At 36.7% G+C, this 27,817-nt stretch overlaps 2 protein-coding genes across 2 annotated transcripts; both read right to left on the reverse strand.

The window, feature by feature from the left end:
• Positions 1-1,377: 1,377 nt before the first annotated feature.
• Positions 1,378-3,165, reverse strand: LOC122592345. Its single transcript, XM_043764586.1, has one exon. It carries the CDS (start codon positions 3,163-3,165, stop codon positions 1,378-1,380), a length of 1,788 nt encoding a protein of 595 aa, XP_043620521.1.
• A 22,552-nt stretch (positions 3,166-25,717) lies between these two features.
• On the reverse strand, positions 25,718-27,226 carry LOC122585111 (UDP-glycosyltransferase 71E1-like). Its single transcript, XM_043757209.1, has one exon. The coding sequence runs from the start codon at positions 27,207-27,209 to the stop codon at positions 25,812-25,814; it is 1,398 nt and encodes a 465-aa protein (XP_043613144.1). The 5' UTR covers positions 27,210-27,226; the 3' UTR covers positions 25,718-25,811.
• Between the last annotated feature and the right edge of the window lie 591 nt (positions 27,227-27,817).

Consider the following 27,817-nt stretch of genomic DNA (forward strand, 5'->3'; position numbering starts at 1 on the left):
ATTTTCGTACTTTGATCTTTGACATTCAGAGCATTCCTTCACAAATTTCCTCACATCTTTATTGCACCCCTTCCATGAAAACAGCTCTTGAATTCTTTTTAAGGTAGGAACCACTCCTGAATGGCCACTGGAAGCAGAAGAGTGGTTTAATTGAATTATTTCCTTCCTTAGTTCCATATCTTTTGCTATCCAAATCTTATTTTTCCTCCTCAAAACTACCCCCATCCCAAGTTCTGTTCTTCACCACCTGCCCTTGTTCTATTTTCTTTATCACTGCTTGAGTTTCTTGATCATTTTTCCAGGAGTCTTGTATTCTTTTCCATAATAATCCATCTAATGAACTCACCCCCATGGTTAAAATGGTTAAACTCTGTATTCTGGAGAGAGCATCAGCAGCTACATTGTCTGAACCTTTCTTGTAAGAAATCTCATAATCATACTCTAACAACTTGGAAAGCCATTTTTGTTGCAGTGGTGTCACAATTTTCTGTTCCAAAAGATGTTTGAGGCTCTGGTGATCAGTTTTGATGATGAAATGAGCTGATGATAAGTAATGATGCCATTATTTCACTACAAAAATGATGGCCAATAATTCCTTTTCATATACTGATAGGGACTGTTGTCTGACAGATAATGCTTTACTAATGTAAGCTAGTGGGTGGCCTTCTTGCATCAAAACAGCTCCTAATCCTTTAGATGAAGCATCAGTTTCCACCACAAATACCTTGGAAAAATCTGGTAATTTAAGTACAGGTGGGTTGGTTAGAGCTTGTTTCATATCCTCAAATGCATCCTGGGCTGCTGCAGACCAAAGAAACCCATCTTTTTGTAACAATTCTGTCAGAGGTTTTGCCTTCATGCCATAATTCTTGATGAATCTTCTGTAATAACCAGTGAAACCCAAAAATCCTCTAAGCTGTTTGACAGTGGTAGGGGTTGGCCACTCCTTGATAGCCTCCAGTTTTGTAGGGTCAGTTGATACTCCCTCTGCACTAATTACATGGCCCAGATATTCCACTTTTGATCCAGCAAAAGAGTTCTTTGCCTTGAGAGAATTCTTCCTCATTAACTCTAATACTTGACCCAAATCCTTGAGATGCTGCCGAAGAGAATTGCTATATACTAATATATCATCAAAAAAAACTAAAGTGCATTTTCTCATTACCTCCTTAAAAGTCAGATTCATTAAAGATTGGAAGGTAGCAGGTGCATTGGTCTGGCCAAATGGTAAGACCAGGAATTCAAAGTGACCTTGATGGGTCTTGAATGCTGTCTTATGCACATCATCCTCAAACATTCTTATTTGATGGTATCCAGATCTTAAATCCAATTTGGAAAAATACTTGGCTCCATTTAATTCATCCAATAGCTCTTCTATCAAAGGAATTGGGTACACATCTTTAATGGTATTCTCATCAGCTTCCTATAGTCGATACACATCCTCCAAGAGCCATCTTTTTTCTTAACTAAGACCACTGGTGCAACAAAGCAACTTGTGCTATGCCTAATAACTCCAGAATCAAGCAGTTCTTGTGTCATCTGCTCTATCACATCCTTTTGTGCTCTAGGATATCTATATGGTTTCAAATTAAGGTTTAATTTCTCATCCTTTAACACAATCTTGTGATCACAACTCCTAGGTGGTGGTAATCCAATGGGTATGGCAAATACATCTGCATATCTTTCCAATAAAACTTTCAGCTCATCATCACTTGTAAATTCTGTTAGTGTGGGCTTATGTACTTGGTGATCACTAGTAGCATCATGTAGAGTACATAATTGTGCTTGAGCCACACTATGGGAATCATGTAACAGAGAAGACATCTTTTCCATGGAACACAATTGAACTCCATGTTTAGCCACTCCTTTTAATTGGAACTCTTGATCTCCCACATGAAATTTCATAGTGAGGTGCTTAAAATTCCATATGATGTCATTGAGTGTCTCCAACCACTGAACCCCCAAAACAATATCATAGTTATTGAGCTCAATTACCAACATATCAGCAGTGTACCAATTCCCCTGCATAATCCACTGAAAACCCTTGCACATCTTGACACAATCCATTCTATTCCCATTGGCCATAGTGACATTTACATTAGGAATATCTTGTAAAATGCATTTCACCTTCTCTGCCAAAATTTTACTCATGAAATTATGAGTAGATCCTCCATCCACCAAAATATGCAAGTTCCTTGTTCCAATTGTACCCACAATCTGCATTGTGGAGTATGAAGGGATGCCCATAATGGCATTTAATGAAATTTGGGGCTCTCCTTGTACTCTTACTGCAGTATTCAACAGATTTATTTCCTCTAATTCCTCATCCAATTCCTCCTCAACCTCTACTAAAAAAAGTTGTTTTTTTCCCTTACACGCCTTGTTATGGCCTTGAACAAACTTTTCATTGCACCAAAAACATTCTCCTTTTGCTCTTTTCACCTCAAAAAACTTATTATTCACCTTCTTTGGTACAATAGCAATGGATGGGATAGCATTAACTGGTGTGGCCAATATAGGAGGTTTTCCAGCATTGCTAAGACTAGAGGATCTAGGTGTAGTACTCATATTCCTACTACTAGATGCATAGTTATTCACCTGTTGCTTCCCTAACATCTTATTTGCTTGATCTTGTATTTTTGCCAAAGAGTATGCATCTCTTAATGTTTTTGGTTTAAACATCTTCAAATAGCATTTAATTTCTGGTTTAAGGCCTTCTACAAAAATACTAACAGAATATTCTTCACAGAGAGTTACCTTGTTTAACAACTTGTCAAATTGATCACAATATTCGTCCAATTCACCTTCTTGAACCAGAGCCTTCAATGCTCCCATTGCATCCTCCATATGAGTTGTACTAAACCTTGCCATGGTTGACCTTGAATATTCATCCCAAGTTATGTTTTCCATAGTTTTCCCGCTCGATTTCATGTAGCCTTGGTGCCATGACAGTGCTCTCCCTGTTATATGTATTGCAACATACCTAATTTTTGATGTTTCAGGTGTAGCATCAATTGTGTAGAAATGCTCACACTTGTAAATCCAGTCTTCCACATTATCTCCTTCAAACTTAGGAAATTCGATTTTTGTGAAACGGTTATGATTAATTCGAGTTTCCTCAGTTAGTGTTAGGAGTTGACCACCGGAATTCTGCATCGCCGCCATTGATTTCTGCAGATTTTCAATCGCCGCCTACATCGCGATGATCTGCTCTTGTGAAAGATTCAATTCTTTTGTTAAACGTTCGATTTCAGATGTTTCGCGTGTTTGAACCATTTTAATCGAGAAAAGAAGACGAAATTATTATTAAAGAAGAAGATTTCGCCTGAAATTGTGATAATCTTGCCGGAGAAGAAGACCTCTGCCGGAAAAAAAAATGATCGGAATTCAAACCCTAACCAGAATCGGTTGGTGTCTCTGATACCAAAATGATGCAACAGAAAATGAGAGAAGAGAGAATTTGTTGTTAATTTCGTTATTGATTTCATTGAATGGAATAATCGGTATATAACAACAGTGAGGACGGTTACAACGATCGTAACAACCTTTCAAACAAGTTACACAAACTACCCTTCTAATTCTAAACTAAACAATATCGACCCAAATGATAATATTTTTCTTTATTAAGTAATTGAAGTGTATCAGTTTATGTCACAAAAATCCGTTTAACTATCTGTTCAGAGAGTTTGTCGACCTACAGCACCGAATTTGAATTGAAAGTTCACAGACTTTAACACATTGAGTTTCTTTTATACTGAATGATACAGAATTTGAAGAACAGAGTTTGAAACAAAAAGAGTTTCCATAGAGTTTGAATACACCGAATATGGTATGGAGAAACAAAATGCCACAGACTTTAATACATGACCATGACAAGTAGATAAAGAAAATAGTTAGGAACTCTATTCTAGAATCTGCCAATAACGAAAGAAAGAAGGAGAAAAGAATCAGCACAGAGATTAAGCATGAACACCCAATATTAATCAATAACAAATCCTAAATCGGATCTAAATCAGAAAGAAGATGACAAAACGGGCTTGACCAGATTTGGCCAAAACCCTAGATCATAAACATGACCAGATTTGGTCGGGAAGAAGGAAATGAACACGATTTCAAGACCATAGCTTTGATTATCACTCGAATCCGATCTAGATCAGGCCAACTTATGTTCAAGACTTATATATATTTTTTCGGTTTTAAAGATTTTTGGGTGTATATATATAAACCGATTTTTGTATGTATAACATAAAAATAACAAATTTAGATTGAACCCATTTCATTCCTTACCAAGACTTGAGATGAAGATGATGATTCTTGAAGGAAATTCGGTTTTGAGAGGGAAAGAAAAAGGGAGGGGCGGCTGCCAAAGAGAGAGAGAGAGTGTTTGGGAAAAATGAGAGTAGATGGGGTGTGTAGGCTAGGGTTTTGATGCTCTCATTCCCTTTGACTGAGTTTGACCATCATTTGACCCCTACTTGTTACTCTTGATGCAAATACACTTAGCACTAAACATGCAATCTAATACTTGTAAACTTGTGTGCAAGCGAAGCATGAAACATGAAGTGTAAATTCGAATTTCGGGACGCAATTCCTTTAAGTGGGGGAGAATGTAACAACCGCCTTAGAAATAACTTAAATAAATCCATGATATGTTCTAGTTTCGAATATGTGCTCACATGAAGATCTATTCACTCTTAAATCTTAAATTATAAGACGCGTCTATGGTCTATTGTGATAAGAATGTTAGGTTTCAAGACGTAAGCGATTGTATTCAAGAAATTCTAGTCTGAAAATGTTTCATTTAGACCCTACAATTATTAGAATCATTAATTAAGGGAAAACTATAAAAGGGTTAGAAAACCCCATTTTTCTACTTCTTCACCATTTCCCCCCCCCCCCATCTCACCTCTCTCTCTCTCTCTCTAAAAACACACATACATTCACCATCTTCACCCACAAAATTCATCATTTGATTTTGAGTTGTTAAACCAAGATTTCTTGCATTTTTAGCTTCCTTGTGATAATCAAAACATATTTCTAGTATCGATTTTCTGGTAATGACAGCAAATTTTGAGATTTTCATCAAAATAAAAGTTTACTTTTCAAGTGTATGTTCTTGATGATTTGGTCCATTTTTGGTGTAAAAATCGTGTTAAAAGTTAGTGGGTTTGTGTCTAAAAGTGTTTAGTAACCTTTTCGTGATCAAATTTGGGTCGTAAACGTGTCTTAATCTTCAAAACCCTCGTTTTTGTTGAACAGTCCCAAATTCGTCCTAAAAACACTTAAAACGAATTTAGTATCCTAGAAACGAATTTAAGTCTTCCAAAACGAAGTTAAGCTTCAAAACGAACTTAAGCTCCAAACAAACTTAAGTCCTTAAACGAATTTAAGGTTTATCTTCGTTCAGATACACCTAACGAATTTAAGGTTTATCTTCGTTCAAATACACCTTACGAATTTAAGGTTTATCTTCGTTCAGATACACCTTACGAATTTAAGGTCTATCTTCGTTCAGATACACCTTACGAATTTAAGGTTTATCTTCGTTCAGATACACCTTACGAATTTAAAGTCTATTTTCGTTAGTTGTAGAAATCAGATTTTATACTTCGTTGTAATCCAAGTCTATCATGTACAAGGAAACCCTAATTAAGGTATAATCAAGACATATTCGATCTTGTTTATCAAAGTGCGAGTTTAAAGACGTTCATTACGAGTCTAGTGTATGAAAAACACTGTTGAGTCAAACGTTTAAGGATCTTTAGTGAACCAAATCATCAGTACATCAAGGACACTTAGTAAATAAATAATCACGAGAACTAATACATGTATCCATCTATGCTCAATGGTTTGTGATTAGGTTACTATATCTGTGCTTATACCCTGTGCTTGTAGAACTACGCTTGTAGCAGATCACTGTGAGTCTTCGTAGCCCCTTTTTCTTTACTTATTTCGGGGTGAAAGGAATACTACTCATGCTTTTATACATGCCGTAACTACTTTTACTACTCTTTGGCTATTTGACTACTTGTTACATATTAGCCGGTCCTATTGAGGATTGTGTGTGCTCTATTGATACTATTAGCCGGTCCTATTGAGGATTGTGTGTGCTCTATTGATACTATTAGCCGGTCCTATTGAGGATTGTGTGTGCTCTATTGATACTATTAGCCGGTCCTATCAAGGATTGTGTGTGCTCGCTTACTTATGTGCAAGTTGGTCACTAGCCACTACATACGACTTAATACTTGAGATCTATTGGCGGTATAAAATGCTTTTATACTACTTGTTTATACTCAAACCTACGAACTCACCAACCTTTGTGTTGACTCTTTTAAGTATTCCTTTCAGGTAATCAGGCTAACCGTGGCTAGGAGTGGTAGCATGGGACTATTAGCAGACTTCAGGATTTAGGGTTGGAGTTTGCATGCTTGTACTTTGTGTTGGGTGGCAATATGCCCAATCGTATCCCCTGCGTGGGAACTTTTCGTACTTGATTTGATCATCTTTGTTGAACTTGTGTGTGTAATAACTACTACTATGCTTGTTGGGTTATGAAATTGACTATTTATGTTTATCCTAAGCACTCATTTAGTATTCCTATGTAACATCCATGTGCGCGTGTGCTTTATCTTACATCCCGAGTTTTCCGCCGCTGTCGGGGTGTTACAGATTGGTATCAGAGCCGTGGTTATAGTGAATTAGGTGGTTTTGCCTAGACTATAACTTAGGAACCGCACGTAGCATGCATGATAGGAATTATGTGTGCATTCAAACTCTATGGATTTTATCTATATCTGCGATATTCATGCTATTATACTCATTCATGCGCAGGCCCTAGAACCATGCTACCTTACCACGTGTACTCATACTATTGGTATTCGATCTATGAGATGTGTTAAATTTAAATAATAATAATAAGTTAGCGATATGAAGTATTGTTAGCAAGGAAGTATGGCGATATATCATCACAGAAAAGCCTGATCAACTTTTCGCGTGTGGTATATTTACTATGGACTTGATGGCAACATGGATCGTGCCTTAGATGGTTAGAGCGTGGTAGCAACTCTGGCATGTTCAATAGGTATTGGTCGGGTGGAGGGTTAGCCGCTGGTACACCCTGTATACATACCTTTGCCAATGTCTAGGGAGCATGTCAGTACCGTGAGCCGACCTTGCATTAGATGTACTAAAGGTGTGGAGGGTTAGCCGCTGGTACACCCTGTATACATACACCGCTAGTGCAACGGATGTAGGTGTTAGACCCGGACCACACTTTGGCTGTCGAAAAGTGATCAGAATTAAAAATTTTCAATTAAGTTGAAATGGTTGTAGTATTCATCTTGCAAACTATCTTTCATGAAACGAAGATTCGGCCGAGTCTTTGCCTTGAACGCGGTGGAAGCTGCTAACGATCCTAACGTTGTCACGGGTACATTTCTCTTAAATAATCATCTAGCTACTATGTTATTCGATACGGGTGCCGACCATAGTTTTATCTCCACTAACTTCGTGTGTATTATTAACGTGAAACCCATCCGTACTCATGCTTGCTATGAAATAGAGGTAGCTAGTGGTGAAATCTCTAAACTTGACAAATTTGTGCCTAAATGTGTGTTAACACTAGATACTCATTCATACTATATAGATCTAATCCCGTTTGAAATGGGTAGCTTCGATGTAATAGTGGGGATGGATTGGTTATCCCGGGTAGATGCAACCATTGTATGTCGTGCAAAAATTCTTAGAATCCCCTTAAGTGGGGGAGAGGTATTAGAAATTCAAGGCGAGAGACCCGAGACACACAAACAGATCCTAATGAGCACAACAACTGAAGTAACCAACTAGCTGATATACAAATAGTTCGTGAATTTCCCGATGTCTTTCCTGATGACATCCAGGGATTACCCCGTCTCGCCAAGTCGAATTCCGAATCGATCTCATTCCTGACGCTATGCCGGTAGCAAAGACACCATATCGTTTAGCACCTTCTGAAATGCAAGAACTCGAGTCACAGTTGCAAGAGTTACAAGATAAGGGATTCATTCGACCAAGTTCATCGCCATGGGGCGCACCGATACTATTTGTAAAGAAGAAGGACGGATCTTTTCGCATGTGCATTGATTATCGTGAGCTCAACAAGTTAACCATTAAGAATCGATATCCTTTACCGCGCATCGATGATTTGTTTGATCAATTGCAAGGCGCAAAGTACTTCTCAAAATCGATCTTCGATCGGGCTATCATCAGTTAAGAGTTCGTGAAGAAGACGTACCGAAAACGGCGTTTAGCACGAGATATGGGCACTTTGAGTTCTTAGTGATGCCTTTTGGTCTGACGAACGCACCCGCCGTTTTCATGGATCTCATGAACCGTGTATGTAGACCCTACCTTGATAAATTCATCATCGTATTCATCGACGACATCCTCATTTATTCCAAGACGAAACAGGAGCATGAAGTGCACTTGAGGAAAGCCTTAGAACTTCTAAGAGCTGAAAAGTTGTACGGGAAGTTTTCAAAATGTGAATTTTTGTTGGAGGAAGTAAAGTTTTTGGGCCATGTAGTTGACAAAAATGGAATCAAGGTCGACCCCAGTAAAATAGAAGCAGTAGAGAATTGGAGTTGACCACCGGAATTCTGCATCGCCGCCATTGATTTCTGCAGATTTTCAATCGCCGCCTACATCGCGATGATCTGCTCTTGTGAAAGATTCAATTCTTTTGTTAAACGTTCGATTTCAGATGTTTCGCGTGTTTGAACCATTTTAATCGAGAAAAGAAGACGAAATTATTATTAAAGAAGAAGATTTCGCCTGAAATTGTGATAATCTTGCCGGAGAAGAAGACCTCTGCCGGAAAAAAAAATGATCGGAATTCAAACCCTAACCAGAATCGGTTGGTGTCTCTGATACCAAAATGATGCAACAGAAAATGAGAGAAGAGAGAATTTGTTGTTAATTTCGTTATTGATTTCATTGAATGGAATAATCGGTATATAACAACAGTGAGGACGGTTACAACGATCGTAACAACCTTTCAAACAAGTTACACAAACTACCCTTCTAATTCTAAACTAAACAATATCGACCCAAATGATAATATTTTTCTTTATTAAGTAATTGAAGTGTATCAGTTTATGTCACAAAAATCCGTTTAACTATCTGTTCAGAGAGTTTGTCGACCTACAGCACCGAATTTGAATTGAAAGTTCACAGACTTTAACACATTGAGTTTCTTTTATACTGAATGATACAGAATTTGAAGAACAGAGTTTGAAACAAAAAGAGTTTCCATAGAGTTTGAATACACCGAATATGGTATGGAGAAACAAAATGCCACAGACTTTAATACATGACCATGACAAGTAGATAAAGAAAATAGTTAGGAACTCTATTCTAGAATCTGCCAATAACGAAAGAAAGAAGGAGAAAAGAATCAGCACAGAGATTAAGCATGAACACCCAATATTAATCAATAACAAATCCTAAATCGGATCTAAATCAGAAAGAAGATGACAAAACGGGCTTGACCAGATTTGGCCAAAACCCTAGATCATAAACATGACCAGATTTGGTCGGGAAGAAGGAAATGAACACGATTTCAAGACCATAGCTTTGATTATCACTCGAATCCGATCTAGATCAGGCCAACTTATGTTCAAGACTTATATATATTTTTTCGGTTTTAAAGATTTTTGGGTGTATATATATAAACCGATTTTTGTATGTATAACATAAAAATAACAAATTTAGATTGAACCCATTTCATTCCTTACCAAGACTTGAGATGAAGATGATGATTCTTGAAGGAAATTCGGTTTTGAGAGGGAAAGAAAAAGGGAGGGGCGGCTGCCAAAGAGAGAGAGAGTGTTTGGGAAAAATGAGAGTAGATGGGGTGTGTAGGCTAGGGTTTTGATGCTCTCATTCCCTTTGACTGAGTTTGACCATCATTTGACCCCTACTTGTTACTCTTGATGCAAATACACTTAGCACTAAACATGCAATCTAATACTTGTAAACTTGTGTGCAAGCGAAGCATGAAACATGAAGTGTAAATTCGAATTTCGGGACGCAATTCCTTTAAGTGGGGGAGAATGTAACAACCGCCTTAGAAATAACTTAAATAAATCCATGATATGTTCTAGTTTCGAATATGTGCTCACATGAAGATCTATTCACTCTTAAATCTTAAATTATAAGACGCGTCTATGGTCTATTGTGATAAGAATGTTAGGTTTCAAGACGTAAGCGATTGTATTCAAGAAATTCTAGTCTGAAAATGTTTCATTTAGACCCTACAATTATTAGAATCATTAATTAAGGGAAAACTATAAAAGGGTTAGAAAACCCCATTTTTCTACTTCTTCACCATTTCCCCCCCCCCCCCCCCCCATCTCACCTCTCTCTCTCTCTCTCTAAAAACACACACATACATTCACCATCTTCACCCACAAAAATTCATCATTTGATTTTGAGTTGTTAAACCAAGATTTCTTGCATTTTTAGCTTCCTTGTGATAATCAAAACATATTTCTAGTATCGATTTTCTGGTAATGACAGCAAATTTTGAGATTTTCATCAAAATAAAAGTTTACTTTTCAAGTGTATGTTCTTGATGATTTGGTCCATTTTTGGTGTAAAAATCGTGTTAAAAGTTAGTGGGTTTGTGTCTAAAAGTGTTTAGTAACCTTTTCGTGATCAAATTGGGTCGTAAACGTGTCTTAATCTTCAAAACCCTCGTTTTTGTTGAACAGTCCCAAATTCGTCCTAAAAACACTTAAAACGAATTTAGTATCCTAGAAACGAATTTAAGTCTTCCAAAACGAAGTTAAGCTTCAAAACGAACTTAAGCTCCAAACAAACTTAAGTCCTTAAACGAATTTAAGGTTTATCTTCGTTCAGATACACCTAACGAATTTAAGGTTTATCTTCGTTCAAATACACCTTACGAATTTAAGGTTTATCTTCGTTCAGATACACCTTACGAATTTAAGGTCTATCTTCGTTCAGATACACCTTACGAATTTAAGGTTTATCTTCGTTCAGATACACCTTACGAATTTAAAGTCTATTTTCGTTAGTTGTAGAAATCAGATTTTATACTTCGTTGTAATCCAAGTCTATCATGTACAAGGAAACCCTAATTAAGGTATAATCAAGACATATTCGATCTTGTTTATCAAAGTGCGAGTTTAAAGACGTTCATTACGAGTCTAGTGTATGAAAAACACTGTTGAGTCAAACGTTTAAGGATCTTTAGTGAACCAAATCATCAGTACATCAAGGACACTTAGTAAATAAATAATCACGAGAACTAATACATGTATCCATCTATGCTCAATGGTTTGTGATTAGGTTACTATATCTGTGCTTATACCCTGTGCTTGTAGAACTACGCTTGTAGCAGATCACTGTGAGTCTTCGTAGCCCCTTTTTCTTTACTTATTTCGGGGTGAAAGGAATACTACTCATGCTTTTATACATGCCGTAACTACTTTTACTACTCTTTGGCTATTTGACTACTTGTTACATATTAGCCGGTCCTATTGAGGATTGTGTGTGCTCTATTGATACTATTAGCCGGTCCTATTGAGGATTGTGTGTGCTCTATTGATACTATTAGCCGGTCCTATTGAGGATTGTGTGTGCTCTATTGATACTATTAGCCGGTCCTATCAAGGATTGTGTGTGCTCGCTTACTTATGTGCAAGTTGGTCACTAGCCACTACATACGACTTAATACTTGAGATCTATTGGCGGTATAAAATGCTTTTATACTACTTGTTTATACTCAAACCTACGAACTCACCAACCTTTGTGTTGACTCTTTTAAGTATTCCTTTCAGGTAATCAGGCTAACCGTGGCTAGGAGTGGTAGCATGGGACTATTAGCAGACTTCAGGATTTAGGGTTGGAGTTTGCATGCTTGTACTTTGTGTTGGGTGGCAATATGCCCAATCGTATCCCCTGCGTGGGAACTTTTCGTACTTGATTTGATCATCTTTGTTGAACTTGTGTGTGTAATAACTACTACTATGCTTGTTGGGTTATGAAATTGACTATTTATGTTTATCCTAAGCACTCATTTAGTATTCCTATGTAACATCCATGTGCGCGTGTGCTTTATCTTACATCCCGAGTTTTCCGCCGCTGTCGGGGTGTTACAGATTGGTATCAGAGCCGTGGTTATAGTGAATTAGGTGGTTTTGCCTAGACTATAACTTAGGAACCGCACGTAGCATGCATGATAGGAATTATGTGTGCATTCAAACTCTATGGATTTTATCTATATCTGCGATATTCATGCTATTATACTCATTCATGCGCAGGCCCTAGAACCATGCTACCTTACCACGTGTACTCATACTATTGGTATTCGATCTATGAGATGTGTTAAATTTAAATAATAATAATAAGTTAGCGATATGAAGTATTGTTAGCAAGGAAGTATGGCGATATATCATCACAGAAAAGCCTGATCAACTTTTCGCGTGTGGTATATTTACTATGGACTTGATGGCAACATGGATCGTGCCTTAGATGGTTAGAGCGTGGTAGCAACTCTGGCATGTTCAATAGGTATTGGTCGGGTGGAGGGTTAGCCGCTGGTACACCCTGTATACATACCTTTGCCAATGTCTAGGGAGCATGTCAGTACCGTGAGCCGACCTTGCATTAGATGTACTAAAGGTGTGGAGGGTTAGCCGCTGGTACACCCTGTATACATACACCGCTAGTGCAACGGATGTAGGTGTTAGACCCGGACCACACTTTGGCTGTCGAAAAGTGATCAGAATTAAAATTTTCAATTAAGTTGAAATGGTTGTAGTATTCATCTTGCAAACTATCTTTCATGAAACGAAGATTCGGCCGAGTCTTTGCCTTGAACGCGGTGGAAGCTGCTAACGATCCTAACGTTGTCACGGGTACATTTCTCTTAAATAATCATCTAGCTACTATGTTATTCGATACGGGTGCCGACCATAGTTTTATCTCCACTAACTTCGTGTGTATTATTAACGTGAAACCCATCCGTACTCATGCTTGCTATGAAATAGAGGTAGCTAGTGGTGAAATCTCTAAACTTGACAAATTTGTGCCTAAATGTGTGTTAACACTAGATACTCATTCATACTATATAGATCTAATCCCGTTTGAAATGGGTAGCTTCGATGTAATAGTGGGGATGGATTGGTTATCCGGGTAGATGCAACCATTGTATGTCGTGCAAAAATTCTTAGAATCCCCTTAAGTGGGGGAGAGGTATTAGAAATTCAAGGCGAGAGACCCGAGACACACAAACAGATCCTAATGAGCACAACAACTGAAGTAACCAAACTAGCTGATATACAAATAGTTCGTGAATTTCCCGATGTCTTTCCTGATGACATCCAGGGATTACCCCCGTCTCGCCAAGTCGAATTCCGAATCGATCTCATTCCTGACGCTATGCCGGTAGCAAAGACACCATATCGTTTAGCACCTTCTGAAATGCAAGAACTCGAGTCACAGTTGCAAGAGTTACAAGATAAGGGATTCATTCGACCAAGTTCATCGCCATGGGGCGCACCGATACTATTTGTAAAGAAGAAGGACGGATCTTTTCGCATGTGCATTGATTATCGTGAGCTCAACAAGTTAACCATTAAGAATCGATATCCTTTACCGCGCATCGATGATTTGTTTGATCAATTGCAAGGCGCAAAGTACTTCTCAAAAATCGATCTTCGATCGGGCTATCATCAGTTAAGAGTTCGTGAAGAAGACGTACCGAAAACGGCGTTTAGCACGAGATATGGGCACTTTGAGTTCTTAGTGATGCCTTTTGGTCTGACGAACGCACCCGCCGTTTTCATGGATCTCATGAACCGTGTATGTAGACCCTACCTTGATAAATTCATCATCGTATTCATCGACGACATCCTCATTTATTCCAAGACGAAACAGGAGCATGAAGTGCACTTGAGGAAAGCCTTAGAACTTCTAAGAGCTGAAAAGTTGTACGGGAAGTTTTCAAAATGTGAATTTTGGTTGGAGGAAGTAAAGTTTTTGGGCCATGTAGTTGACAAAAATGGAATCAAGGTCGACCCCAGTAAAATAGAAGCAGTAGAGAATTGGAGAAGGCCAGAGACACCGACAGAGATCAGACAGTTTCTCGGTTTAGCAGGCTACTACCGACGATTTATCGAGAACTTCTCAAAGATCGCACAACCTCTTACCCTGTTGACGCATAAAGATAGGAGTTTCGAATGGGGAGAGAAACAAGAAGAAGCTTTCAGAATCTTGAAAGAGAAGTTATGTAATGCCCCAGTCTTAAGTCTTCCTGAAGGGACCGATGATTTTATCGTTTATTGCGACGCGTCGGGTCAAGGCTTAGGATGTGTGCTGATGCAGCGAGGCAAGGTCATTGCATATGCCTCACGTCAACTGAAGATTCACGAAAAGAACTATACGACACACGATTTGGAGTTGGGAGCTATCGTTTTTGCACTCAAGTGTTGGAGACCTTATCTATACGGGACAAAGAGTGTGATCTACACTGACCATAAGAGCCTTCAGCATATCTTCACTCAGAAAGACCTTAATATGCGCCAGAGACGATGGCTAGAGTTGTTTAGCGACTACGATTGTGAGATTCGATATCATCCCGGAAAGGCAAATGTAGTAGCAGACGCCTTGAGTAGGAAGGATAGAGTTAGACCAAGACGAATTAGAGCCATGAGCATTACCGTGCATAACAGTCTGAAGGATAGGGTTATTGGGGCACAAGTAGAAGCAAACAAGAAAGAGAACATTGATAAAGAAGGGCTTGGAGGTATGATAGAACGATTTACTCAAGGGAATGATGGAGGACTGTACTTTTGTGATCGGATGTGGATACCACTGTACGGAGGACTAAGGAAACTGATAATGGATGAAGCGCACAAGGCAGGATACTCTATACACCCGGGGATAGATAAGATGTATCAAGACTTGCGAGATTTATTTTGGTGGCCAGGGATGAAGAGCGATGTGGCAGTTTACGTGAGCAAGTGTCTAACGTGTTTGAGAGTTAAAGCGGAACATAAGAAGCCAGGAGGACTACTAACACAACCAGAGCTTCCCAGCTGGAAGTGGGAGAAGATCACTATGGATTTTGTCACAAAGTTACCAAGAACGAGTAGTGGTAAAGATGCTATATGGGTGGTGGTAGATCAACTGACCAAGTCAGCGCATTTCATACCTATACGTGAAGATTATTCTATGGAGCAGTATGCACGTCTGTATCTTAAAGAGATTGTAGCTAAACACGGTGTCCCTGTATCAATCATTAGTGATAGGGATAGTCGATTTACCTCAGGATTTTGGAGATCATTACAACGAGCTTTGGGAACGCGAATCGATATGAGCACAGCCTACCATCCGCAGTCAGACGGACAGAGTGAGAGAACGATTCAAACACTCGAAGACATGCTAAGAGCCTGTGTCATAGACTTTGGAGGAAGTTGGGACACTCATCTCCCATTAGTCGAATTCTCGTATAACAACAGTTATCACGCAAGTATCGGGTGTCCACCTTATGAGGTTTTGTACGGAAGGAAATGTCAATCTCCACTCGCATGGCACGAAGTAGGAGACATGCAACTAATAGGTCCAGAGATCATCCTCGAAACTACTGAAAGAGTTGCTCAAATCAAGGAGAATCTTCTGAAAGCAAGAGACAGACAAAAGAAATATGCAGACAACCGAAGGAAACCTTTAGAGTTTCAGGTTGGTGATCGAGTAATGCTTAAAGTTTCGCCATGGAAGGGCGTGGTCAGATTCATAAAGAGAGGGAAACTAGCTCCAAGATATGTCGGACCGTTTGAGATCGTAGAGCGCATTGGTGCAGTAGCCTACCGTTTGAAACTTCCCCAAGAACTAAGTAACGTACACGATGTCTTCCACGTATCGAACCTCAAGAAGTGCCTAGCCGATGAAACAACATATGTTCCTTTGAACGAAATACGAGTAGACAGTAACCTAACCTTCAAGGAAGAACCCGTGGAAATTCTAGAACGAATAGTCAAAAAGCTCAAGAGACATAAGTATACTATGGTGAAAGTTCGTTGGAACTCCCGTAGAGGTCCAGAATTCACTTGGGAACGAGAAGATCAGATGAAGCTTAAGTATCCACATCTGTTCGCTTAGCGTATTATCCTAGTCTAGCAAGTAAACTTAAGGACTTAATTCCTAACTTGATACTTGATGCTTATTATGCAATGTGATATTTAGAAAAGTCAATGTGAAGCATGCTACTTGTTACTCTTGATGCAAATACACTTAGCACTAAACATGCAATCTAATACTTGTAAACTTGTGTGCAAGCGAAGCATGAAACATGAAGTGTAAATTCGAATTTCGGGACGCAATTCCTTTAAGTGGGGGAGAATGTAACAACCGCCTTAGAAATAACTTAAATAAATCCATGATATGTTCTAGTTTCGAATATGTGCTCACATGAAGATCTATTCACTCTTAAATCTTAAATTATAAGACGCGTCTATGGTCTATTGTGATAAGAATGTTAGGTTTCAAGACGTAAGCGATTGTATTCAAGAAATTCTAGTCTGAAAATGTTTCATTTAGACCCTACAATTATTAGAATCATTAATTAAGGGAAAACTATAAAAGGGTTAGAAAACCCCATTTTTCTACTTCTTCACCATTTCCCCCCCCCCCCCCCCATCTCACCTCTCTCTCTCTCTCTCTAAAAACACACACATACATTCACCATCTTCACCCACAAAAATTCATCATTTGATTTTGAGTTGTTAAACCAAGATTTCTTGCATTTTTAGCTTCCTTGTGATAATCAAAACATATTTCTAGTATCGATTTTCTGGTAATGACAGCAAATTTTGAGATTTTCATCAAAATAAAAGTTTACTTTTCAAGTGTATGTTCTTGATGATTTGGTCCATTTTTGGTGTAAAAATCGTGTTAAAAGTTAGTGGGTTTGTGTCTAAAAGTGTTTAGTAACCTTTTCGTGATCAAATTTGGGTCGTAAACGTGTCTTAATCTTCAAAACCCTCGTTTTTGTTGAACAGTCCCAAATTCGTCCTAAAAACACTTAAAACGAATTTAGTATCCTAGAAACGAATTTAAGTCTTCCAAAACGAAGTTAAGCTTCAAAACGAACTTAAGCTCCAAACAAACTTAAGTCCTTAAACGAATTTAAGGTTTATCTTCGTTCAGATACACCTAACGAATTTAAGGTTTATCTTCGTTCAAATACACCTTACGAATTTAAGGTTTATCTTCGTTCAGATACACCTTACGAATTTAAGGTCTATCTTCGTTCAGATACACCTTACGAATTTAAGGTTTATCTTCGTTCAGATACACCTTACGAATTTAAAGTCTATTTTCGTTAGTTGTAGAAATCAGATTTTATACTTCGTTGTAATCCAAGTCTATCATGTACAAGGAAACCCTAATTAAGGTATAATCAAGACATATTCGATCTTGTTTATCAAAGTGCGAGTTTAAAGACGTTCATTACGAGTCTAGTGTATGAAAAACACTGTTGAGTCAAACGTTTAAGGATCTTTAGTGAACCAAATCATCAGTACATCAAGGACACTTAGTAAATAAATAATCACGAGAACTAATACATGTATCCATCTATGCTCAATGGTTTGTGATTAGGTTGACATCAAGACATACTTGGATTCGAGTAGATATATTTTACTATATCTGTGCTTATACCCTGTGCTTGTAGAACTACGCTTGTAGCAGATCACTGTGAGTCTTCGTAGCCCCTTTTCTTTACTTATTTCGGGGTGAAAGGAATACTACTCATGCTTTTATACATGCCGTAACTACTTTTACTACTCTTTGGCTATTTGACTACTTGTTACATATTAGCCGGTCCTATTGAGGATTGTGTGTGCTCTATTGATACTATTAGCCGGTCCTATTGAGGATTGTGTGTGCTCTATTGATACTATTAGCCGGTCCTATTGAGGATTGTGTGTGCTCTATTGATACTATTAGCCGGTCCTATTGAGGATTGTGTGTGCTCTATTGATACTATTAGCCGGTCCTATCGAGGATTGTGTGTGCTCACTTACTTATGTGCAAGTTGGTCACTAGCCACTACATACGACTTAATACTTGAGATCTATTGGCGGTATAAAATGCTTTTATACTACTTGTTTATACTCAAACCTACGAACTCACCAACCTTTGTGTTGACTCTTTTAAGTATTCCTTTCAGGTAATCAGGCTAATCGTGGCTAGGAGTGGTAGCATGGAACTATTAGCAGACTTCAGGATTTAAGGTTGGAGTTTGCATGCTTGTACTTTGTGTTGGGTGGCAATATGCCCAATCGTATCCCCTGCGTGGGAACCTTTCGTACTTGATTTGATCATCTTTGTTGAACTTGTGTGTGTAATAACTACTACTATGCTTGTTGGGTTATGAAATTGACTATTTATGTTTATCCTAAGCACTCATTTAGTATTCCTATGTAACATCCATGTGCGCGTGTGCTTTATCTTACATCCCGAGTTTTCCACCGCTGTCGGGGTGTTACAACTATTGATTTCAATGAACTTATTTTATGAAATTTAATATAATGCACCTTCTCGGCCACACGAATTATAAAATTGCAAAGATCGACGTTTATGTTAAAGACAAATGTTCTCATAGCTGGTACTCACTGAAGTTATACTCGACCTTTATAATACCAACCTTTGAAAATTTGACTAAACTTGACGTTAATAAAAATCTTTTAGAGCCCATTTGCATTTATATTTTCGAGCCTGGGCCTTTTTAAAAAAAATTCGAAATCATCATTATTAAATATGACAAAATATTTTTAAAATTTGTCCAATCGTAAAACTTTTTTTGATTACATCATTAAAAGTGATGTATGAAAATGTGATAATATTAGGGGTACACTATAAATAAATTACATTTGTCCACACTTAATTTTAAAAAATATGAAAATTTTTATTAATTTATTCACATACAAACAATGTGTAGAAAAAAAAATTTACATTTAAAAGTGTGAATAAACTTTAAATTTCGTAATCTTTTAAATTTCTTCACATTTGTACACATTTGAAAACGTAAACTTTTTCTATTCCACATATATAAATATGTAAATATGGTGATTTTTTAAATTTCTTCACACTTGAAAATGTAAATTATATCTATACACTTTTAAATGTGCTTAAATTAACAATATTTTTCATATTTTTTAAAGTATGAAAATACAAATCTGAACAAATGACATATAGCGGTAAAGAGACTATATGTGAGATTTAATTTGCGAGTTTTTTAGTTGTGCTACATCTACTTCATATGTAAATTTTAATTTATTGCTTATCTGTATATAGAAGCAAATTCATTAGAAAGAACATATTTTTTTTTCGAACATTCAGTCAGTACACTACATTACGGAAACCTCACCGTATAATGGTGAAGCCTTGCACGTACCTTAGACAATGTGATGTTGACTATAGGCCGTTACAAGTATTCGGAGGAAAAACCCCCAAGACTTGCCATTCCTAAGGATCGAACTCAAGACCTTGGGTAAACCTGAGAGTGTCTCTAATCAGTTGGACTAGCCATCATTGGTATTAGAAGAACATATAGATCATCTTTACTTGCAAGAATATAATAACTACGTTAAAGCTTATCTATGAAAATGTTCAAGTTCCCCTACAAATGTTGATCACTTTGAACATAATGTCAAAAATCAAATAATGGCAAAGGTAACACACTAACACGACAACTTGATAAATTAGAAAGTGTTATATAGATCACTAACTCTGTATGTTGACAACACAAATATCATATTTCAAGCAAGGTGCATGGTTATTTTAAATAATTTTAATTTTTTTTAACATTTTAATTTAAGGGCACGCCGAGTAATACAAACCATAAACTGTAAAGTCATGAATATCATATTATAGTTTAAGGTGGAAGTTTCAAAGGGTAGTAGAAAATAGGTTGTTCTCCGTCTTTTTAATAATTACATTATGTCATTATTGATGATATAATGAACAAAACTACTCCCTAATTAGAATAAGCAAGTTCTTATAAACACACTAGTGCTTAGACCCCGTGCGATGTACGGACAACCTAAATAATTTTTGTTTAAACTTTATTTTAAGATTGTATCAATGAATAAATATAATTGAGTTAGACATAATAAAAATATTCTTATGAGTTGATTAATTTAAAGAAGAAGAATGCTAGATATACCTTGGGATTTATTAATGATACACGAGGGCTTAAAACGCGTACATTGCACGCCGGAGAGAAATTATAAAATTGATTGCCCATAGTAGACGCATATAAGAAGGATTATGTTGGTTACCTAGATGTTATAAGTATTATGAATTTTCCCCCACTTGATATATAGACCCACGTGGATGCGCTATAACCTTAAATAATTTCTTTAACACCGGTTCAAGCATGCATGTAGCGAAGTAAATGTACTCCTATTACAACTAATGACCATTTTAAAACAAAACTAATGACCTAAAATGCATAAAAAAGTCTTATTTAGCACTAAAATAAACCAAATATACCTCATAATTTTCATCACAAATTTGACAGACTGTTCTTTGTATAAGATTTGAAATTTGTTGATCATTCATTTTAACTCCAATAGCACCAGTTGTATCTACAATCCTAACTTGCACATTAAACCTACAAAAAAAAAAAAACAGATATACAATTTTACTACACAGCTTAATGATTATAGAGTTTTATTATGAAATATAAATATATACCTAGGATTGATGAGAACTTCTTCCTTGTTACATGAACAACAAATCCACATTTTGTTGTCCCTTAAAGCATCAATAATATCGAATGCATCCATGTAGAGACCAGTCAACTTAACTTCTTGAGAACAGTTCACACATTCCATTGAATACCATAACTGGTCGGTTGGAATAAAACCGATTGTTGCAACAACAACCACTTTATCAAACTGTCAAAATGAAAATGTTTATACATTAGAATGTTAAAAAGCTAGTTATAAATTCGAAAGAAAGTTATGTTAAAAAGTAATCTAATCAAAAAAAGAAAAATTCACAAACAATGAATACTTACATGTTCGTCCATCAGGATCATCTCAATACTACCTATGTTATTAACATCTCCATATAGAGGTTGCTTCCATAGCCGCATATTCTAACCGTTATTGTATATGGTTTATTATTTGGACGCAAATTTCTAATTGAAATATGGTTTAGTGAAGCCATGCTAAAATTGATCTGTTATGTGTTTACGTTTTGAAATGCCTTAAAACTGAATGGAAATGGCCTTATATAGACATAGACATGCAAGGAAGTAACCGCCACAAGCAATACACGAACGGTTACATATTCAAATTTTTGAAAATTTGAACTTCTTGAAAGCATAACTAATTCGTTTTCAAAAATTTGAACTTCTTATAAAAATAACTAATCCGTAGACCTTCCAAGGAGCAATATTGTAATGATTTTTGGGCTTTCTTGCATTTTTAAGCATGCCACATAGGCAATAACTAACAAATTTTGAAGTGAGATTTATATAATGTAGGGATATCTGCTCGGTCATCAAAAGTAATGGTTTGAAAATCGATCAAAGGTACAACTTTCAACTTAGAACACTGGGATGAGGATTCCCTCAAATTTTTTAACTTGATTAGTTAAGTTGGAGAAATCTTAATCACTAAATTATAATCAATGGTCAATATTTAAAGTTTTATTTTAAATCTTGAGCATTAATTTTGATATAATGGTCAAGATGCTTCTAACTTGACATTTTAAGTTAAAAGCAACTTTAAAGGATTCTTATCCAAACGATTGATCAATTTATCTTATTTTATACACTAATTAATAAAATAATAATAAAAATAGTAATAATAATAATGTGGTCTTTTTATATGTAAATCAAGTTCTTGAATAATTGTTAATTAATTTAGTATTAATGATAAATGTGATTATAGTTTGTTAGATGTACTTAATTTTGAAAACAATGTCTCAAAATCTGATGTCGTTACAAGATAACTATTTATATCTCTTTTGATTTATCATTTATTTTGTCATTTGTTGTTATTTGAACATGAGCATATTTGTAGGTTTATTATATTAATTTGAGATCATAATTTTTCATTTTCAGTCCTGTATATACAATCATGTTTTTGAAGACTAATTTGTTTTTTCCCCGTATGTTTACAATTTTTAAGTCTCATCTCTTTTTCCTTTGGAACCAAGCAAAACGGTAACGATAAGGTGAAATTAAATGATGATAACATTTATGGTACAAATGGATTTGCGCATGTACGTTAGCCTATACTGGATAGACCTATCAACGAAATGGAGATAATTTGGCTAATAAGACTAAGACTGAGCGGAGTGGTGTCAAATTCTTCCGACCCTCGCCCCAAATCGCACGAAGTCGCCCCCCACACCACCCCCCATCGCCGACTTCCCTTTTGCCCGACGCACAAAGCTCGCCCCCTTTGTGCTTCAAAGTCAGCCAAAGTTGCCCCTCCACACCACCTCCCTTGCCTGACTTCTCCTAAATCCACTTATTTTTACCTTTTTTACATACAACACCCCCTAACCCACATGCCACATGGCACAAGTCGCCCCACTCTCCAAAATCCACCCATTTCCATCTTTTTTAAGGGGCAACTCTTCTTACACCACATGACACATGGCGCAAGTCGTCTCTCTCTCCCTTTCTTTACATCCCTCTTAGTCTAAACGGAGTGGACCAAAAATTGGCCGACCGTCGCCCCTTGTCACCGACCGTCGCCCCCCACACCACCCCCGTCGACTTTTTTTTTTTATAAAAAAAACAAATCCTTTTCCATTCCATTTTCCTTTTACATTTCACACACACATATACCTTTCTTCTTCCTTTTTTTACTTTCATCTTCTTCATCTTTAACCAAAAATGTTTCCAAACAACTTCAACAACAACCCTTTTACCCCGGGTAATCGTAGTCAACGTCCAAATAACCCAAATCAACAACCCGATGTGATGAACGACCTTAATTTACTCAATAACCCACAACTTTTTCAATTGATTCAACATATGTCCACTAATCAACAAATGGGTATGGGTATGGGTTCGCTTATGGGTATGGGTCCGGGTATGGGTATGGGTCCGGGTATTGGTATGGGTGGTTCGAGCCAACATGAAATTTTTGGCGGGTCCTCTAGCCAACAAAACACTCCCGGTTCATTTTTTGATTGTCAAAGGCTAGTTGAGACTCCACCACAAGATTCTCAAGATGATGATATTGTTCAAGAGACACAACCACCCCCTCAACCATCAAAACCAAGGCGGCATAGGAAAAAAGTGGTCGGCGAAGACGAACCACGACTAAGAAATGTCCAACAAACGTGGTTACCGTCGGAAGAAATGAATTTAGCTGCGGCTTGGCTATCGGTGACCAAAGACCCGGAATGTGGTATTTTTCTTTTTACGCATACTAGTTTTTTTTTAATATAAATATGCCCATTTTTAAAAAAAAAAAAAAACTGTTTCGGTTTTTTTTTTTAAAAAAAATTTGTTTCGTTTTTTTTTTTTTATAATCTGTTTCGTTTTTTTATAAAACAAAAACTGTTTTAGTTTTTTTTTAAATTATATTTCGGATTTTTTTAAAAAACAAAAACAGTTTTTTTTTAAAAAACAAAAAACAGCCGAGTATTTTAATTAAAAAAACAGTTTTTTTTATTTGAAATATTATTTGTGTTTTGTTTTTTGTTGTAGCAAATTATCAAAAAAAGGGGGTATATTGGTCACGAATAACCGAGGCTTTGGCGACATTAGAAGAAAAGCCGAAAGATTACCGTGACCCCGAAGTTGTGAGTACGAAATGGAGGAAAATACGTCCAATTATTCAAAACTTCAACCAAATCTATACTCGAATCGGTCATGCAAGTGGGGAAAACGATTTAGATCGTGTTAGAAAGGCCAACGAAGAGTATGAAGGAACTTATCGCAAGCCATTTCCGTATTCATCAATTTAGGGCAAAATTAGGTATATATATTACTTTTTATTAAGTTTAATTATGTTTAATATATATATATATATATGTACATTTCATTTTATTATGTTTAATTATGTCTAATATATATATGTACATTTCATTTTATTATATTTAATTATGTCTAATATATATATATATGTACATTTCATTTTATTATGTTTAATTATGTCTAATATATGTATATATATATGTACATTTCATTTTATTATGTTTAATTATGTCTAATATATATATGTATATATATATATTACTTTTTATTATGTGTAATTATGTTATATATATATATATATATAGGTACAGTTCGAAGTTTTGTCTCGTTGACAAAAGCGCTGTGAGGACCAATCTCGGTGAACCCACGACCAAAAGGTCTCGTTGACCTTAAATCGTTTGAAGAGTTGGGTGATAATGATGATGAGTCGGTGTATCAAGAACGGCCCATTGGTAGGGACACATCAAAGAAAGCGTCGAGAGGGGAAGCCGGGTCGAGCTTGGGAGGCAAAGGGAAAGGAAAGGGTAAGTATATGGAGACGTTTGAAGGAATTGCGAAAAAGTTGGATAAGTTGTTTGATATGAGCTCGAAGAAAATTGAGTTGAAGGAAAAGAAAGTTAAGATCATAGAAGAAGACCGCGATTGGAAGTTGTTGGGTACCGACTATTCCCACCTTGAAGAGCCCGAGCGAAGCATCATGGAACGCAAAAAACAAGCGCTTCGTGAAAAATATTTGTCTTGATTAGTTTTTATGTTTAATTACTTTGTTATTTTTATGAACTTTTTTATTTTTAGAACTTTGTTATTTTAAGAACTTTGTTATTTTTATGATTAACTAGTAGTAATTTTAATTATGTTTAATAAATTTGATTATATATATATGTATTACCTTTTTATTATAACAAAGTTTACAAAAAAATCAAAAATAAAATTAAATCAATCATTACCACATGCCACATGGCACAAGTCGTCCACCCCTTAAAAACCCACCCATTTTCACCTTTTTTGAGGGACAACTCTTTTTACCCCACATGCCACATGACACAAGTCGCCCCCTCTTTCCCTTATTCCCGCTCCTCTTAGTCTAAGGTTACAAATCATAAGGGGCGAATCATGAAGGATGAACGATAGATGAGCTAGGGACGAAGCACGTCCAAAATACAATTACTATTGCTGACGCAAGTATTATCAAGGTCATTAGCAAATGTACACATTTTTTTTTTCCGGAACATTCAGTCGGTAAACTTCACCGTATAATGGTGATGCCTTGCACGTACCCTACACAACGAGATGTTGATCATAAGCCGTTACAAGTATTTGGAAGAAAAAAAATCTAAGATTTGTCATCCATAAGAATCGAACTCAAGACTTTGGATAAAACTTGGGTACCCTCTGACCAGTTAGACTAGTCATCATCACATCTAAACAAAGATAAATAACGACTTTGGTTATTTAAGCACTATAGTTATTTAGACTTCTTAATTTGATCTAACTTTATTTAAATCCAATATTAACCATTTAGTTTAATTCAGTAAGTAAAGTTGATTAAATTTTACCAAATCAATTTTAAAGAATTCTAGTTATTTAAACATCACTAATCAATGCTACTATATATACTAAGCGGGGAAGACATCCAATTGTTGGTAAACCATTAGCTTGCATATCTAATTGCTTCATAACATTTTGGTCTCTTTTGCAATATTAAACATAAATTGAAACAAAACAAACAATAATGAAGATGATTTAACATATAATATATACAAAACAACATACACTCAAATATGATTTAGTTGTTGATCATAAGATGGCCAAGGAAATCTTCAATGGATGTGTTAGAATATCCACCTTTAGAAACTGTTAACCGACTTTTGTCTTTCATCTCTTTCACTTTCCTCCTCAATTCTTCGTCATTCATTAACTTGTGCATCCCTTTTACAATTTCCTCTGCTGTCACATTCATCTCTTTCTGATAATCGATTTTAATTTCAGCCGCCAATCCAAGGTCGACTACAAGCTGAAAAGCATTTATTTGTTGCTCGGCGTAAATTGGCCAAGCCGCTATGGGTACCCCACACCATATGCTCTCCAGTATCGAGTTCCACCCACAATGTGACACGAACCCTCCAACGGATGGGTGAGACAATATTGCCATCTGTGGGGCCCATCCAATCACCTTGCCCATACTTGATGTCCTTTCAAGGAAGCCCTCTGGCAAGACCTCGTCCAAGTTTTCGTATTCCTCGAGATCCTCCATGAACCCGGACGTTAGTGGGGGACGACGAAGGGACCATAAGAACCTATGTCCACTTCTTTCGAGGGCAACCGCAATCTCCTTTACTTGTTTCTCATTGAAGCTTCCCATGCTTCCAAAGCAGAGGAATACAACCGAACTCTCGGGCTGGTCATTTAGCCATGTTATAATAAGCTCCTCTGTCTTACCGTCTTTTGATGGATTATTGTGGTTTATTATCGGCCCAACTTGAAAAATCGGTGGGATATTCGTATAGCTACTTAAAAGAGCCTCGATACCTTGCACTTCGAGCTCTTGGAAAGTATTTACAATAATCCCTTTTGCCTCGCGATACCTTATGGCTAAGTCAAGATAAATTTTTGATCCACCTTTATCAAAGACTACCAAAGGTATCACCCTGGTGGGAACTGGGTTGACATAACTCGGGATCAGAAGATCTGATCTCGAGTTTTTCAACTCAGTGACATCATACTCCTCTACGTCACGCTTGGCCTGCAAATAAAATATTTGGCCAAGCGTGGCAGCACTGGAGGTGAAATAAATATATGTTGGAACTTTGAACTCGTTCGCAACGTCAATCATGGCCACACAAAACATATCAACAACGAACCCAACCAGTTTGACCGAACTAGGATTTGTGATGCATTGATTAACAATGTTTTGAACATGAGTCTTGTGGTGTTCGATGAAAGCGGATAGGAAGGTGGTGCCCGAGATAAGGTCCTTTGCTGGCTCTTCACAAGGAATATTAATGAAACGTAAACGGGATGAGGACTCGAGAGTTTCGTGTTTCTCTTGTAAGGGGAGGTTCATGATGATGATGGTGACCGAAAGCCGTCGATTAAGGTGAATTAGGAGCTTAGCTAACTCTATTGTCTGAGGCAAGTGACCGGATCCGGGATATGGAACAAAAACAAGCTCTGAGAAGGTCATTGCGAGTGTTTTGGGAGTTCGTTTGTCAAGTCAGTTTTTATGGACTTTAGACAAAGTAGGAAATTATATGAAATTTTGGACGTACGTCAAGAATTATTCAATAAATTTTTAACCCATGCCCTTGTTCCACTAGCAAATTAAAGTTATTTTTTCCTATATAAAGTGGACTTTATAATAATCTTCTATTACATCACTTCAATTAAAGTAATAATTGCGTATTAAATTAAATAATTTAAATTTTCGACCTTTACCCCAAAAAAGCTACATTTTTCTTTCTTAAAAACTAGTTCTTAGCCCATGGAGACTTAGGATTATAACTTTTGAAGGCTTTAAGGAAAATAAATTGTAGGGCTTGTGACGGATTTAGAAATTAATGTCAGGATATGCACTTTTTAGCATTAATTTTTTTTTACACGTAATGATTTTCTCCAAATTTTTCGGTTCATGTTTCAGTTATAATGTGTGTTTCTATTCTTTTCGGCTTTTAATTTTTGTGTTTAACAAGGTACGCCTGCTATGACACTGAAGTTGGTTGTCCATTGGTAAGGTCTTTAACCTTTGAATGAAATATTGGGTATCATATATAAGAAAAAAAATAAGGTAAACAG

The sequence above is a fragment of the Erigeron canadensis genome, chromosome 1 (assembly GCF_010389155.1).
Source record: "Erigeron canadensis isolate Cc75 chromosome 1, C_canadensis_v1, whole genome shotgun sequence".
NCBI lineage: Eukaryota > Viridiplantae > Streptophyta > Magnoliopsida > Asterales > Asteraceae > Erigeron > Erigeron canadensis.

Bases quoted from the DNA above. Each gene is read 5' to 3' on its own strand.
- LOC122585111 (XM_043757209.1), bottom strand. From the start codon at position 27,209: ATGACCTTCTCAGAGCTTGTTTTTGTTCCATATCCCGGATCCGGTCAC.
- LOC122592345 (XM_043764586.1), bottom strand. From the start codon at position 3,165: ATGGCGGCGATGCAGAATTCCGGTGGTCAACTCCTAACACTAACTGAG.